This window comes from Calidris pugnax, unplaced genomic scaffold (genome assembly GCF_001431845.1).
Source record: "Calidris pugnax isolate Ruff unplaced genomic scaffold, ASM143184v1 scaffold24, whole genome shotgun sequence".
Taxonomy (NCBI): domain Eukaryota; kingdom Metazoa; phylum Chordata; class Aves; order Charadriiformes; family Scolopacidae; genus Calidris; species Calidris pugnax.
The window spans coordinates 7,368,190-7,384,616 of NW_015090922.1; the positions used below are offsets into that span (position 1 = coordinate 7,368,190).

Sequence of the window (16,427 nt, forward strand, 5' to 3'; positions counted from 1 at the left end):
CATCTCTATTGTAACACCTGTTTTAACACCTCTTACTGTCAGTTAATTGAAGTAAGTGTGTGGGTTGGCTTAGGGCATAGATACTGTGACTGCTGAAGTCCTCTTCTCCACAAAGCACATCTCTCTGTAAATTGCAGAACGAGAGGGTGGAAGCTGAGAAGGGTGGAACCGAAAGCAAAAGGAAATACACATCATTTCCTACAAGGAAGTGTAGAGATGTGCAAAATGGTTTGTCACAGAAAAATGAAGATGGTGACTAGGACATCCTAAACCCAGCCTTGGTTTATTAACATGTGCTGTAGGAACAGCCTTCCTTTATTTGCAGGCTTCTCTTCCCCAGCTGCTGCTTTTCAGACTTCTCTATGACAGGCATTTTTCTTGCTGGAAATAAAAGGAAAAAATTGTCAGTGCAGGTCAGTTTATTAGCATCATAAAAGTCTGAATCAAATTAGCTGTAAAAGATGCTTTTTTTGGTATCAGAATCTTGTTTGAAACCATATTTTTACAACCTTAAGATGCGTATATTGTAATAGCATTGAACTTGACAATACTTTTGTTAGTAAGGGTACATTCTGTAATAGGAAAAGAAAGATAAGACATTAAGTGAAGCTGTGTTTAATGAGATAAGATGTTGTATGCATGTTCTTTCCCTCCTTTTCTGGGTTGTATTGATGACCTGTATACCTTGTGTGTACTTAGAGAAAATATATGAAGGTTTCCTTGGCAGTATGATTTTTGGAAGGAACGGGTGGGATAGGAACAGCTGTTTTTCTCTTTCCAATAGTATGTGTCTAATTTTATAGGTGTATTTAAATACCTTCTAACCGTAAGATACACGCTTAATAGATGTAAAAAACTAACAGTATGCTTATTTGGTTAGTCAGTTGTTTATTTTCCTTTTTTTCATTGTAGGCAACCAATTCACAGAGACAAATGCCTTTAACCACTCTGTTAAGGGGAAAAAAAACACCTTTAGCGTGTCTATTTTTATTTTTTTTTAATGCATTCTAGGGATGCTAAGTAACATTTAACCTCTGGCATCACTTCTGGGATTTCTTAATGCCAGCTATCAAAGAACCCCATCTATAAAGGAGAGACAAATGAGTTTAACAACTGTACGTAGCTACTCTAGTTGAAACATGCTTTGATGAGCCGTTTGTGAATAACAGTAAATCAGGGTTGCAACTTGCCAGGTACGAATGCTTGAGTATGAGGAGGAATGTTTAAAACATAGAAACCTGGTTGTCATGAGTTACAGTCGCTACTGAATAATAACATTTCTTCTTCTAGAAAGCAGGGTGGGTTTTGAGGAAGCAAAGGAGGCTGTCCATTAATAATGCTGTTTATTTGTTACTGAAGGTTTCCAAGCGATTGACAAAAGGTGGTACCCTTCAGTTCTAAGTGTTGCCAACCTGCCCACTTCCTGGAACAGGTTTTCTTGAAGTCTTGCCTGATGGGTGCAGTGATTACAAGTTATCAGCAGAACTGTGTGTAGATTCAGATCTAAATGGCAAATAAAATGGATATCTAAATCAATCATATGTTTACATATACCATAACTTTCAGATGATTTATCAAGTGGTTTGGGGTTTTTAATAGTTGTGATTAGAAAACTTAAAGAGTTTCCCCGATCCTGCCATAAAACATCAATCTTTTAACATTTTTTACTTATGGGATTAATATGGTAGCTTTTAGATTTGGATGATGCTAGTGTGAGAATTGCATCTTGTTCCTTTACTGCCCATTCCCTAATGGCTGCTGAAATATCTGGCAGGAGGCTTTCCCCCCTCCCCCCCTTTTTTTTCTTTCCAATTCAGTGGAGAAATAAGAAGTTGAAATTCAATACATTTTGAAATAATAACCCCAGGTATTTATTAGAACCTAAACTGTTAAGATGCCAATAAAATTTATGCTGATTCTTACAGCACACACTCTAGTGAAACTATTAACTATAATGAAGAAGAGGCTGTCAAAAATTTCAGAACATTTTTGAAGTTGTAAAATGCAGTATGCAAAATGAAGTCGTTCATATTAATTGCTAAGCAATTGCACAGAATACTAGACTGCCATTCTTGCAAGGTATATTCAAAGGTATAAAATAAATCTACTGAATTGTTAGTTAGCTGAGTAGTCATTTGCCCGTCCTAATGACATACTGCAATTAAAGTGCTTGAATATTTATTCATAGCATCGCTTACATGCACACACTTATGTTAAGGACATGATTACAAAGCAGCCAAGTGTTCTGAGAACTCTCAATAGCTACGTTTAGATGTGTAATAGTTCAGTAAAAAAGTGGTAAGAACCTCTTATTTTCTTCTTTAAGCTCTGCAAAGATTAGCTCATAAAAACCTCGGTTTGCAGCTCATTATATGAAATATTTTCTTGATGTTTTAGAGATTTGTATATATCTTGGACTTGTTTTTATAAGAGAAGGATAAATCTGTCTTGCAGCACATGCAATTGCGAGTAAACTTGTCTTCATCTTGTCTTCTTTAGCTTACGATACGAAGTCACAAATGAAGTTACTTCTTAGAGCCAAGCCACTGCTATCTCAATCTTGTGGGTAAAAGATGTCATTACTAATCAGGATTTTCTTGGTACCGAGTTTACTGTGATTTCAAATTACCACGTTAAACTGATTTCCTGCTCTTGCCTTCCATTACGTTACTCCACTACGTTAAACTGCATTTGCAGAAATCGTAACTACTGCGAGGCTGTAGACCCAGAACCAGTTTATGTGCCCTGGCAAGAGAAGGAAGCTGCGGAGAAATGTTTGCTGGTTTTCAGGCCCCTGAGTGACAAATATTTGTCTCTGAACTGTTTTGGTTTTTTTTTTTTTTTTTTTTTGTCTTTGTTAAAGTGGAGCAAAGCCGTTTTCCTGGTTCTGCTGCCTTGCAGCTGAGGTTTGGATTTGAATGTTTCCAACTGCGGTGGAGGAATGTAATAGCACAAATATTTCTTAAAGTGAAAGTTGCTCCTTTTGAAAATTTCAATGTGGTGAGAAAATTGAAGACAAGCATTTACTCCCTCCACTGAGTTTAAAGGGACACTGTGAGCTTAAAATTCTAGGTATTTGAGGGCTTTTTTTTTTCTTTAAAAATTTGTGGTAATGGCAGTGGTTTTTCTGCACACTTCTGTGGTTTGCTGTTCTGTTTCCGATCCAGAAATGCTCTGTGAAGGACTTGCACAAACCGATTCTTTTCTCCTTGATAATCAGGTCAATCAATTGACCATAAAGCGTTATTAAGCACAAGAGACAGCCTGATTGCCTGAGGAGAAATGACAGAGGGAAAAGAAACTAGAGGATGTCCAGCTGAATCACTGTGATTTAATAACTTACTGCCTGTCAGTTGAGCCACAGAAGTTGAGCTATTAGCCTGGCCAGTTGATAGATAGAATGAATTGAGTAAATCAATTAAAGAATCAAATCAAACTTCTTTTTATTTTTTTTTTTACATATGTTTGGAGTGGGATAACAGAGCCCACCTTTTTACTTCTTCTCAGCTGGAACTTGTTAGTGCATTTTAAGCTGGTTGTGTGCTTTTACCTTCTATACTGTATTTGACAAGAGCAGGTAAAATAGGTAACAGCAGAAGCTTTTTTTCCTGTTTTTCTTTGACTAGGGCCTATCTGAAAGTTTCAGTGTCAGACATTAGTCTTCATGTAGTATGCTAAAAATGTAGTTTTTTCTAGCAAATTAAGCTTCATAAGTTCTCCTCTTTAGTTGTTTTCAATTGTGTGTTACTTCTCATGGCTTAACATTTTTCAGTCATGAACTTTATTTTAATCCTTCAGAAAGTTAGATCTGTGAAATGTTTTTGAAGATTAAAAATAGTTTCTTTTTAAACTGTTCTACAGTAGAAATGATTAGTAGCATAAATTGATATACTCCAGGGAAGTATCTGTAGTAAAGTAACCCATTTTTTCACCAAGTGATCTAGAAATAAAATAATCTTATTTGGAATAATTAGCTATTTGGGAGAAACCTTATTTTGTAGATGCTTAATGTATTTAGTACTTAGTGTTTATTACTTTTGGAAAGCCACAGTTCAGTAAGACTATTTTATATTGGCTGTTTAATAAAGACACTGAAGTAATAATTTCAAAATCTGTATGCAGTTGATTCATTTCCCCTTAAAACAATCCTCCTTTCACCTTAGTTTCTTGCCTCGTGGGGTACCGCCATAGGTATATATGTGAAATACTTGATAAGGAAGGTGCATAGTCAACTCTGACTGCCACGTCCAGGCATCTAACTTCCGTGGAGCCAGAGAGGACATCAGAGGGAATTTGCATGTAATCGAGGAGGAAGGTTAAAGGGGATCTTCCAAGTTCATTTTGAGAAAAATAAGAAAGGATCTGTGCTTAGCTTGCCTGCGGAAAGGAAAGGACTTTGAACATTATGGAATCAATCGTCTTCCCCACCTTCGTATCTCTAGACTGATTCTATCTACTTGTGACCAAATGCAGCATTTTATTTTTTTACTTTATGTTCAAGTCTCAATTCAATTCAATACTAATTTGGGAGCTGTCAGAAAGTAATAGAAGTGGCAGTTTTCAAAGGTGTGATGCTAATTGGATTTCTGCAAGGAGAGGGAAGCTATGCATGGATTACTGCTTTGTGTCTTCAGTGTGTAGCCTATTGCTTTTCCATCAGTTCAACCACTGCTTAAAAGACAGATAGTAGTGAAGTAATTAATTGTCCTGTGATGAGAGTTGTTCACTGCCTGGAGACCTGTTAATAACAGTATTGAAGATACAGTAGTGGAGGTGAAATATTTCTTTTGATGTCAGAAATGAAAAATAATAGCCAGTAAGAACCACTTAAGATACCGAAGACACACAAAAAAATAATCATGTGCTACACGTACAGGCAATGCATCTTATTCTTCCTTTTGAACTTCATGGAGCTGCTCTGCCTCCCATCCTTTCCCTTTACCCGCATTGCAGTAACCTGCCTTTTTCCTGAAGAGGTCCAGACTCTACTCACTTGTCTCTTTGCCCCAGTAACAGCATTAGGCGTGTTCTGGTCTTTAATTTATGACAGACTTTTTCTAGTTTTCCATCCTATGATCTTCTTTGGGAGGCAGTCTTCTCTTTCTCTACTCAGTTACTTCATGATGATGGAACTAGCAATTTTAACTCCTTTTCCTCACCTCAGCATATTTTTGCTAGTCACTGTAAATGTTGGATGATCAACAGCTGTGGCCTCCTCCTGACATCATTCTTGCCACTGGAGCATCTGGTCTCTGGCCTGCAAAGCAGTCTCTGATAGTTTCTGTTATCCCACCAGCACTTTCTTGCCTATAGCTAACTTGTTTAGGTTTGAATTACTGAGTTTGTTTAATGTAGCATTTTAAACCTAATGTTCCAACTACAGACTTTTTGTTTTGCTTTTACTGGAGTGGTTTAATCATAGTGTAGAAATGAAACAAACTTGCTAAGTTTAAAAAAACAACAAAAAAATCATTTTTGACAACATGATTTTTTTTTTTAATCTAATGAGGTGAGACAGTTGAATTTGAAAGCTGGGTCAAAAGCTTATGTAATTTTGAGACCCTAAATATAGAATGGTGTAATGACACAAAAAGATCAATCTCTGTGCATATGTTCTGGTAGAGTATTTTTGTTTTGTTCGTATTCTGCGCATGCAATTTAAAACTAAGCTGGATACCCTCTGCTTCGAAAAGTGGTCTTGCTAATATTCCTATCTTATGCTATGTGCCAATTTAAATTGACATGTAGCATGTAGGTTTCTTTATTATGATTGTCTGGGTGTGGGGTCTTTGGGGACTTTGTTTTGTTGATAGTAAAATTTCCATGTGGTCATTGTGAAATTTAACTTTTTTTTTTTTTTTTTAATAGTAGTGGAATGGGGTGATGATGTTAAAGCGGTATCAGAAGATGAAGCCATGGTGCTGGTGAACCATCAAGCAACGGGTGACGTCTGCACTCTGATGATGTGCCTTCAGGATAAAGGCACGGTAGGCTATGACCGGGGAGTGGGACACATCCGTGTGTGCGGTCTGATACCTTGGCTGTGCTCGCATCTGTGTGCCCTACTTTCGTGTCTTGACCCACCGAATAATCTCAAGGCCCTGAATAGGAAGCTTTTTGTTTAGATTTGGTTTACTGTGACAGCCAGTAGCTTGGAGCAGGTTTTAGACCAGAAAAGTTGCCTCTGAAGAAGGTCAGATAGGAGCTGAGTCAGTGTGCATCCAGTCTAGATTAACGCAGAGGGAAGCAGATCTCCGTGCAGGTAATCATGTACTTGACTCTTTCACCCTCACCTCATGCCCTTGTGCAACTCATGCCAGCAACTGTGCTGGCTCAAACCAGCACAGATCTTCAGGTGTTTTAAATATTCTAAAGCTTCATTGACTTACCTATGTATACTACTGTATATCTAAATCTAGGCCATATGTATCCTGTTTGACTCCATAGCTAGACAGTTTCAATCAAGGCAGAGGATTAGATGATCTCTATGGTCCCTTCCAACTCTAAAAATTCAGTGAAATTCAGTAGAAGATGTTAAAAATGGAGGAAGACATTGAGATGGCTGATAATCTTCCCATGGAAACTGTTAGGTTTCTGGGTTTTCAGAAAAGCAAAACATCCCTAAAATCACTAATTTTTTCCCTCTTAAGTAATTGCAGTCATTGCTCTTGGAATCTACATGTCCAGAGCCTAGTATGGCTTTAAAGTTTTTAGTTCATAAAGAAATAAAACAGTATGATCTTCAACACATGCTTAAATATAGCATGAGTAGTACAAGTGGCTAAAAATAATGAGAAAGATCAGGATAGTTTATCCTTGATAGAACTTGCTGAATCAGGTGTTTTTAAATAGCATGCTTCATGTTTCTGAACAGAAGAGAATTGTCTTGTCTTTGAGTGACTGTAAAACCACTGGAGGAAAAAAAAACCTGACAAGCTTACCTCTCCAAAATAAATCCTTATAAAATAGGCAACTATTTAAATGAGACTGTTTTCTTTAAATACAGTTTAAACTTGACATGGAGTCCTTCACAACCTTGATACTCATCTGTTAGTAATAACATAGTAATTTCCAGTAATTGTTTTTATTTTGTTTAGGATGGTTAAGCTGCACTAATTCCTAAACGCTTTACCACTCGGACAACACTTTTTAGCTCTCAGAGTATTTTGTGAAGGTGAAATGCTCACTTCAGTTTCTCACAGAAGGGCACACAAAGAAGTAAAACAGCTTACCAAAGGCGGCCTCTCGGCAGGGATGGTGCCGTGGCAGAACTAGGAAGACCTTCCTGCTGTGGCAGTCCAAAATTTCTTTTGCTTGCTTTTGCCAGCTAATGCAGACTGAAACCTGATGTAATCTGCAAGCACTCACCCCTTAATGCTGCTTTATAAAAAAATGTTAATTTAAGACATCAGAAGTGCTTGGTTTAATGTTTTTCTGTGTAGTGAGGTAGAATACTGGAACATTCTTGCTACTTGACAGTGTTTTCTAATGGCTGTGTCAGGAGCTGTGATGGTATTTTTTTTTCTAGTATTTTATAACTTCTTATATACAAATGATAGCGTAGCCGGTCTGTTTTAAGCAAATTTCATCTTACTAAGCAGCAAGCTAAAATACACATGCTAAGATGTCTCTCATCTTTCAGATTCACTTATGTGAATAAGGAAAACATGTTCTCTTATTAGGGAAGTAGAACTTAGCTAAAAGTTAAAATTTTAATGGAAGGACTGGACTGACACTGTTTGACTAAATTGTTACGATAAAACAAGCCACACAGAGCAAGGTTTTAGCTGAATCAGAAATGACTTAATTGCAGTTTTTATATAGTTCAAGGAATTGTTCCAATTTGTGAAATTAACTGTTAAAACAAACATTAAGTTAGTTGAGGTCTCATAAGCATTAAACGTTATGTGTTTAACAAAAAGAAGTAGGTTAAAATGCTGCTATTACTACTTTACAGCAGAAAGCAGAGCCCGGAAGCATGTGGTGGAGAGAACATAGAGCTTGCAGCTGTTTGAGTGCAAGTTTCAAGACATATGTTCCCAGGTTTCATTGTTAAGTTAGAGGTGCTTGGAAGATGAAAGTCAGTCTATTCAGGTTGCTTTGTTATGAAATCTGTGTGGAGTGAAATGAAAGTGGGTCTGTGAATAGGAGGCACCTAGATTTATTTTTTCTTAAATAAAACTGGTAAAAGCTTTTTCTACATTCTGAACTTATTTAAGCAGGAAGGATGAAGCAAAAAGGAATGGCATCCAAAAAATTCTTTCAATCCTTAAACAACTATGAATCTGTGCTCAAAACCCTTCTGAATGTCTTTGCTTAAACCTCCTTGAAAGGCAAGAGGCTGATCTGATAAGCACCATTTCCTTCCTGAGGATACGAAATGGAAGACCCAACACCAGTATCTTGTAGTGTCCTCTGTTCTGTCCTTGTTAACAGAGCAGAATGAATATCCATTAATCTAGTTTGCCTTTTGATTGCAAACGAGATAATTGTGTCCTGTTCTTTGAACACCTCCTTTTTGGTTTTATGTGTTAGAGTATGTATGTATATATTCATTATTTCATACATAAAAATATTTCCTCTTTGTAATTCTTACCATTACCTGGGCTTACAAGCAGATTTGTAATCACTGAGCTCTGAAGTTTGCCTCTTTGTAGCCCGCTTGCAGGAAGCTGCCTGGATGTTTTGTCTGAGGTTATAACTTGTATGTCATGCTGGTCTTGGACACAAATCACATCACTCCTCAAAAAGACTGAGGAAGTCCAGGGATGCTAGTTAGAAGCCCTGTGTTACCCGGAACGTGGTGAGGTGGACTTTAGAGTGGGAAGAGCAATTATCAGCTTTCAGGATAAACCTACTGTCATCTAAATAAAAAGACAATAAAAAGTGATATGGGAGGAGAGAAGCACTAGCGCTGCTGGGCAAGAGTTCCTCCTCCAGGATTGCCACAGAACATCTAGGGACCAATGTTGAGAAGCAGATTATTAAGCTTGCTTATCTCCTCCAGTAAAATACATTATGTTGGTTTAACTTCTGCTTGATATAATAGAACAATAATTGTCAAAATGCCAAAGTAATAGATGAACGCTGGCAGTCATATGGGTACTGCTGCAGGCAAGATCATCATCGGGGGAATTTCAGTGGCGTTTTTATCCAAGGGTATGGTTCTGTACATGGCAGGGGGGTTGGAACTCGATCTTTAAGGTCCCTTCCAACTCTAACCATTCTGTGATTCTGTGATTGTATTTAACACAGGCCTGGGGCTAGCTGTATGACAAACCGTTTCACCAATATTAGTCTCAAGTGGGGAGTTATATCTAGGAACTAATTTTTCTTTTATTACTCTCAAATACATAGTGTGTCTTTGTTCCCTTGGAGGTGTAGCATCAAGTAAGAAACACCACTGGCAGACAGAAAAGGATACTAGCATGTCACAGAGAAGAAATGGATACTTTTTTTCAAAGCAAAACTCTTGGTATCTTTGAGAGCTGTCCTTTTCTCCCAGGCGTGGTTTCCTTTTCTGCTTCCAGTGATGCTAGAGCATCCAGAAATGCTCCAACATCTTCAAATAGAAAGCTTGCTACTATTAAAAAAAACACAAAAGTTGAGATGTTCCTAATCTTCTCTTAGGCAAGGATAGCTAGCTTCTAAACGTCACTTTTAGATTTTGCTGGGTGATGAGCTATGCATCTAAGGCAATAAAGTATCTTAAACATTCTTTGGCAGAATTTTTACATGCTTTTGCAAGTGTGTAAAAACTGCACTTTGCTGAGCATCCGGCTGCAGTTGTTTAAGGATAAGTAAAAGAAACTGGGTATGTGACAGTTATGCTGCTCCAAATATATAACTTGGGATTCATTTATAGCTTCTGTGGTCAAAAGGAAAAATAGGTAATCAGAACACTCCAAGAGATAATTAGATTTCTTTGGAAGAAAGACTTACTGATACATGCAGTTCTAGGTACAAATTGCAAATTATTGAGCTGCTTTTACAAAGCAGAATTAATGCATGAAATACGATCTGCTTCTTTCTACAAATCCACATAGACATGTGAGGATATGAAAACAGGTAAAAGCCACCATCTTTCACTGTATCAAAATTAGAGGTATTATTGAAGGCATGGATGTGGATTCTGAGTATTTCTGTTAATATGCAAGCCTCTGGTGTTTGGAGAGAAACGTAGAGTACAGTTTAGTGGTAGATCTAATCAACTGGTACATGAACAATACATTGTATTTTCTAGAGGAAATCTTTAATTCTTAGACTGCTCTCTTTCAGTCTTTGCCTCAAATTATGTATCTCGGACAACTGAAAGATGCCAAGCAGAAAGTGCCTGTTTAAGGTTCAAAAAACGATCTTTTGACTACCAGAGAAATGTTGTGGTTCTCCATATGCTTTTTTGGTAGTGATAAATGGAAGACTGTGTTATATGACTTTAACTTTCACTGAACTTGAACCAATCTTGGTGTGGCCTTCTAACATAGGGAAGAGTGAGAGCATGTGAGAGACCCTGGATTTTATGGTTTTGGAGAGCCAATTCCTACTCCTCTCAAAAATCTCCATGTAGGAGCTATGGAGGGGAAGGACCTTGTGAGAGAATAAGCTTTTCCCTTATGTTATTTACCTCTTCTGGAGTAATTCTTATATTTTAAATCTCAAAGGACCAAACAGGTGTAGTATCTGCCTTCACTGTCCTGTAAGAAGTGATAGTCAAAGTGAATCTAGTGGCTCAACCTCTATTTTTGCCTTCTCGCTGTGCTGCTTGGCTGGGACAAGGAGCATGACAATTAAATTCTCAGGGATGCATGTGAGTGCCCTGCCATGAGAGAAATCAGTAATGGCATGTGGGCTGTGTATATAGGTCTCAGTGAATGCTGCTGTTCAAAGATAGAGCGAGCATGTATGGAGCATGTGCACATCAGAAGCACAACAACAACATGATCTCACCCCCAAAAATGCCAAGTCCAAAAAAATATAAGGAAATATTTATTTTTGTGGTAGACTTAATACAGTTGGAAATTTCAAATACAGATCTTTATTGGTTTGTGTACTTTAACAAACGCTGAAAACAGTTTTAATTTGCAGCTGGGTTAGAATTGTGGTGATACCTCACTAAGAAGCATTACACTACCCTTGTGAAAAGAGGGAGTAGAAATTACTCTAGCATATGGCTCATAGTGGAGAACTGCATAGTATATTACAAAAGGGCAGCTATTTAATCCTGCTGTTGATGGAGAAGTGTAGCATCTGTGCTGCTTTATGCTTTGGCCATAAAGGACTTTATTCCTGTATTTGCTAGTCACATTGCTGTTGTGAGGGTGACAAGAATGTGAACAGTATTTTATAATTCTCTGCACTTGATATTTACTAAACTTTTTTTTTTTAACTTTTCAGGTTGTCCGTCAGATGATGTGGCTGATGGATCATATTTTTAAGTATACAAACTTTGGCATTGTGTCTCTAATCCACGGAGACTTCTTTATAAGACAGGTAAATGGAAACACATAATAGTGCTTTGATTTATCCTTATATTTGGAACACTGTGGTGTTTTGGGATTTACTTACTCATTATATCCTGGATTGTTTGCAGAACGAAATAACTATGTATTTGGGTAGAGCTTTCTTCTGAAACTGTTTTTTTTTTCCAAGCTCCTTTTATTATTTGCCTAGACACGAATTTTTATGGAACCCAGTTATGATGGGAGCTTTTTATGAGATGTGTACAAGCAAAGTACGTGGACAGTCCTTTTTGTCTGTCTGCTTCTGACTGCCCAGTGTTGGTGCCTGCCTTCTTTCCTTAGTAACCCTGAAGCTGTGCAGTGAGTCTGGTTAGGTCACTGTCCTGACTGTCAAAGTTTCAGATAAGAAAAGGCAAGACCATCCCATTTGATGGTGACGTGGTAGTACACCAGTTTAAGGTGGTGACGGACCTGCATAAATAGTAATTAATTGATTCTTGAAAGTTAATTATTATTTGAGCATCAGGAAAGAATGTGTGTTGAGCCCAGCATCTCAAATGTTAAGGAGTGAAAACCTCAGATTATTGCTTACAATTTGGGGTTTTGTTGTTTGGTGGCTGTTGATCAAACTGCATTCTAAAAGTAGAAACTTGGAAGTACAACAGAAAGCTTGAACCTGCTGCCAGTTATGTGAACTGTGGCAAACAGCATTCACATTTCTTTCCTCTCCTTGTTTTTATTTGTCTGGACTTAAAATGTTTGGGCAGACAGAGATTTAATGCATGTTCACTTTACAGAGAAGGAAAACCTAATTTACTCGGAATGAAATAAAGAAATACTTAATCACAGTTATATACAGCTAAAGTGAGATTTCTCGCTAAGACTAGAGGCATGGTTAGAAAACCTCAGGCAAAATTAGATAATAAAATAAAGGTCTCTAGAGATAAAACTGTGTACTGTGAAAGTATGGAAAGGAACAGGGTTTGACACTTTGTAAAGCATAAATCTGTTTCAGTAGTTAAAATTCTCAAGATACACATTTTGAGGTACATATGGCTGTCAGCTTGTTAATTGTAACTTCTGATTATGGTGTTGCAATTCCAGTTACAAAACCAATTTATTACTGAGCTGCAAACACTAAGGCTTTTCCTCATCTTGGTGAAGGGGCTGAGATATGCAACATTGCAAACAAAATGATGTCATCATGAGTCTAAATATAAACCAATTGAAAATGAAATGTTTCTTGGCTGTTAGTTAGCCTTTGGGTGTAGCAAAAACATGGTGAGTGAGTAATGATCCTTTGCCTAGCTATAGAAAGGTCCTAGTAATATTTGGATGAGTAGATACTTCATTTTTTCCCCTGTAAAAGAATGTAATTTGATCATGGTGCAATACATCCTGTTTGTTAAAAATGTACATTGGCTTCATTTTCATGAGCAGCACCGATTGCAGTTTTAGGAATGCTTCTGAGGTCTACTAGAAGTTGCCTAGTGTTCCCGCCCATTGAAAAGTTTATTGGAAACGGAGAGTGTCAGTTTCTTGCCATTTTGGTGATGCAAAGTGCATGGCATCCTGAAGAATGTCAGCCGTCTGCTGCTACCTGTTTTCTTCCCTCTAAAGGAACGAAGGCTGAACCTGTTCCCTGTGGTGGTGAGCCATGGTCTTCAAGAATTGGTTGTAGAAAGGAGCTGCTTCTCTATGACTGACTTTGTCTTCTTTCTGGAGAGTCTGTTAATTGCATTTTATCTTCCAGGACTCTTTAGTATTCCACAAGTCACGGCTGCTTTTAAACACCCCAGTAGATTTTTCTGTATTGCAGCAGCATCTTAAACCTCACGTTATTTGCTAAACAGCTATTTCTCTGCCAGTTGTATTCATTAGGTTTGTTTTGATTTTGGAGAGTTCTCATATCTAATGTGAAAAGGTTAGCATTCACTGCTGTTTTTTTAACTGCTGTGCTATCCTGGAGTTCTGTGGTCTGGTGAGAAAGGACTGTTCTAACTGAGGGACTTCTATGTTGCTCTTTAATTGCATTAGTATGAGCAGACAAAGCTTTTTCCTTACCTTTCATGAGGTAAGTTGGAAGTAATTGCAGTCCTGAGATTTCAAAATCTAGGAGCAGCACTTTCACAAAACTTGTCTTCAATAAAATATTTTTTTTTGTTGTCTTCCATTCAACCCCACTCTTCCAAGCTGAAAAACCAACAACAACCAAAGTATGGAAGGTTTGTAGCAGTTTTGTTGACATTTCAGAAAATTAAAATCACCTCTGCTGAGGGATTCTTAAATTTTGGAGCTCTGCATCTTTAGACCGATGCTGCAAAGTCACTTTGGAGCACTTAAAAATGATAATTGATGTAAATTAATTCCTGTGAAAATTTTGGTCTCTTGCTTTTGCTGTGTGTGGAAGTAGGAAAAGATTGTTGTTGAAGATACTGAAGATATTTCTGCAGTAATTAAGGACAGATCTTACTGTCTTAAAAGAAAAAGTTGTGCTAATACATCAAAGAGGAGAAATGAATGATGGGGGTTTTTTTTGGTTTTTTGTTTTTTTTTTCTCCTTGGTCTTTCAGGTTTAATTATCACTTGGCTATATCCTTGGCTATATCCTAGCTAATTATCAAACTAGAAGCTGGTGTCATACAGGACCTTGTTGGCTAGAGCATTTTGTTTTTATTGTTGTAGGCTTTCTTTAAGTTCACACAAATAAAATCACTTCCTACTCACCATTTTCCCTTAGGGAAAGGAAACCTGCAAGCATCACAGTGCAGTACTTCTTGTTTGTTTGGGTTTTTCCCCTTCTTTCTCAAGCAATAAGTGTTTCCATCAGTGTGCTGATTTCAGTTGAGACTAAGCATCCAAGCAGCACAGATTTGGGAGAAATCTGTGGTTCTGCTGTGGTAACTGAACTCAAGCCTGGTCTCGAGGCCCGATTGTGTCTTTTGGTACCTCTGCTATTCTAATATGAGATGAGGGGAGAGGTGTGTGGAAGATATGTACATAAAGCAAAGATACAGTTTGGCTTGCAGACATTACTGAAGTTACCTCCAAATCATAGCTTGACCCCTAGATTGTCTGAGCCAGCAGTGTGCCCAGGTGGCCAAGAAGGCCAAAGGCATCCTGGCCTGTATCAGGAATAGTGTGGCCAGCAGGAGTAGGGAAGTCATTGTGCCCCTGTACTCGGCACTGGTGAGGCCTCACCTTGAGTGCTGTGTTCAGTTCTGGGCCCCTCACTACAGGAAGGACATGGAAGTGCTGGAGCGTGTCCAGAGGAGAGCCACCAAGCTGGTGAGAGGTCTAGAGAACACGTTGTATGAGGAGAGGCTGAGGGAACGGGGCATGTTTAGTTTGGAGATGAGGAGGCTGAGGGGGGACCTCATTGCCCTCTACAACTACCTCAAAGGAGGCTGTACAGAGGTGAGTATTGGCCTGTTCTCTCAAGTGAATAATGACAAGGCCAGAGGAAATGGTCTGAAGTTGCGGAAGGGGAGGTTTCGAGTCGATATTAGGAAGCATTACTTTGGTGAGAGGGTGGTCAGGCACTGGAACAGCCTGCCCAGGGTGAGCCACCATCCCTGGAGGGATTTAAGAAACGTGTGGCTGTGGCACTTCAGGGCATGCTCTAGTGCCCAAGATTGTTTGTTTTTGTCTGTCTGTGTGTGGGGGGGGAGGTGTGTGTTGGTTTGTTGGTTTTTGGGTTGTTTTTGTGGTTGGACTTGGTCTCCAAGGTCCCTTCCAACCATGAATATTGTGTGAATATTCTGTGAATATTGTCTTTGCTGAATTCAATTTAGCAAATCCAACTTGTGGCCTAGTAACAATTAGAGAATTCTGTAAATGCATCCTCCTGTTACGTGGAGTTCCCATTTACAGTGTGGATGTTTGCAGAGAAGTTATCAAATCAGGAGCTTCATCCTCAATTTCAAGGGCTTTTTTTCAGCCTTTCTGTAAAGTGGCATTGACTCAGCCACCAGTGAGTACTCTGGGAACAGTGTTTTGTGTTGTCATAGAGATTTATTTGTATCTCTGAAAAGAGAGAGAAATCATAGAAATGTAATAATTATCTGTCTTAATGTTATCTCTTTTAAGCATTCATTTTATTTAGGTGATGTTTTATCCTTATAGGGAAGAGCACACCGTGACCAGCAGCTTGTGTTACTCAAGGAGCATCTAGAAAAATATTACAGAAGCCGTAATCGGAAATGGATTGTTTTATTTCCAGAGGGTGGCTTTCTTAGGAAAAGGAGAGAAACAAGCCAGGCATTTGCCAAGAAAAACAATTTGCCATTTCTTAAACATGTCACCCTGCCGAGGCTTGGGGCAACACAAGTGATTCTGAAAACGCTTGTAGCGCCGCAAGAAAATGGAACTCCAGCAGGTGGAGACGCTGTGATAAAAGGTAAAGACCACTTCACTCTTGAGAATAAGAAACAAGTTGAATGCCCAAGATCAGAGTTAAACAAAACATTTTGTGTTTAATTGGTCTCTTTAAATGTCAAATACATCCATAATGCACCATCGTTTTATAAAAATGTTTTCGTATTTGCTTTTAGTTCCACTAAGTTTGTTTTTTATGTTGAGAAACACAAAAAAAGAAAACTTCAGTTTTCTACACAGTGTGGCTGCATGAATGTTTGTCTTGATACACGTGATGGGTAGAGCAGATACTGGAATGAGCACTCAGAGTGGATAAGAAGGTGGGCTGCTCCTTTCAGCACAGTTGATGGTTTGCACAGGCTTATGGTTGTATGTAACGATAGTAAAATTATTTCTGGAATATGCGAACTATGTTCAGATTTTCATTCCTGGCCTTAAAAGTTGCTTTGCATCCAGAACTGTTTACTTCATTCCTCTTCTTGAACTATTTTCTGTTGAGTTCTTCTATTCTCTAGAGGCTTTTATGATGACTGTCCCCTTTGTTGCTGGAGTTCCCTGTCACTGATGACTAGATTTGAGGGATTGTTCTGG

General features: G+C 38.3%; 1 protein-coding gene across 1 annotated transcript in view; it reads left to right on the forward strand.

The window, feature by feature from the left end:
- The window catches only part of LPGAT1 (lysophosphatidylglycerol acyltransferase 1), a 64,791-nt gene that overhangs the window by 21,757 nt on the left and 26,607 nt on the right, over positions 1-16,427 (forward strand). Inside the window, exons 2-4 of the mRNA XM_014950962.1 lie at positions 5,869-5,987; positions 11,395-11,490; positions 15,585-15,858. Of these exons, the coding sequence (XP_014806448.1) occupies positions 5,869-5,987; positions 11,395-11,490; positions 15,585-15,858 (489 nt within the window). The remainder of the gene's footprint in view (positions 1-5,868; positions 5,988-11,394; positions 11,491-15,584; positions 15,859-16,427) is intronic.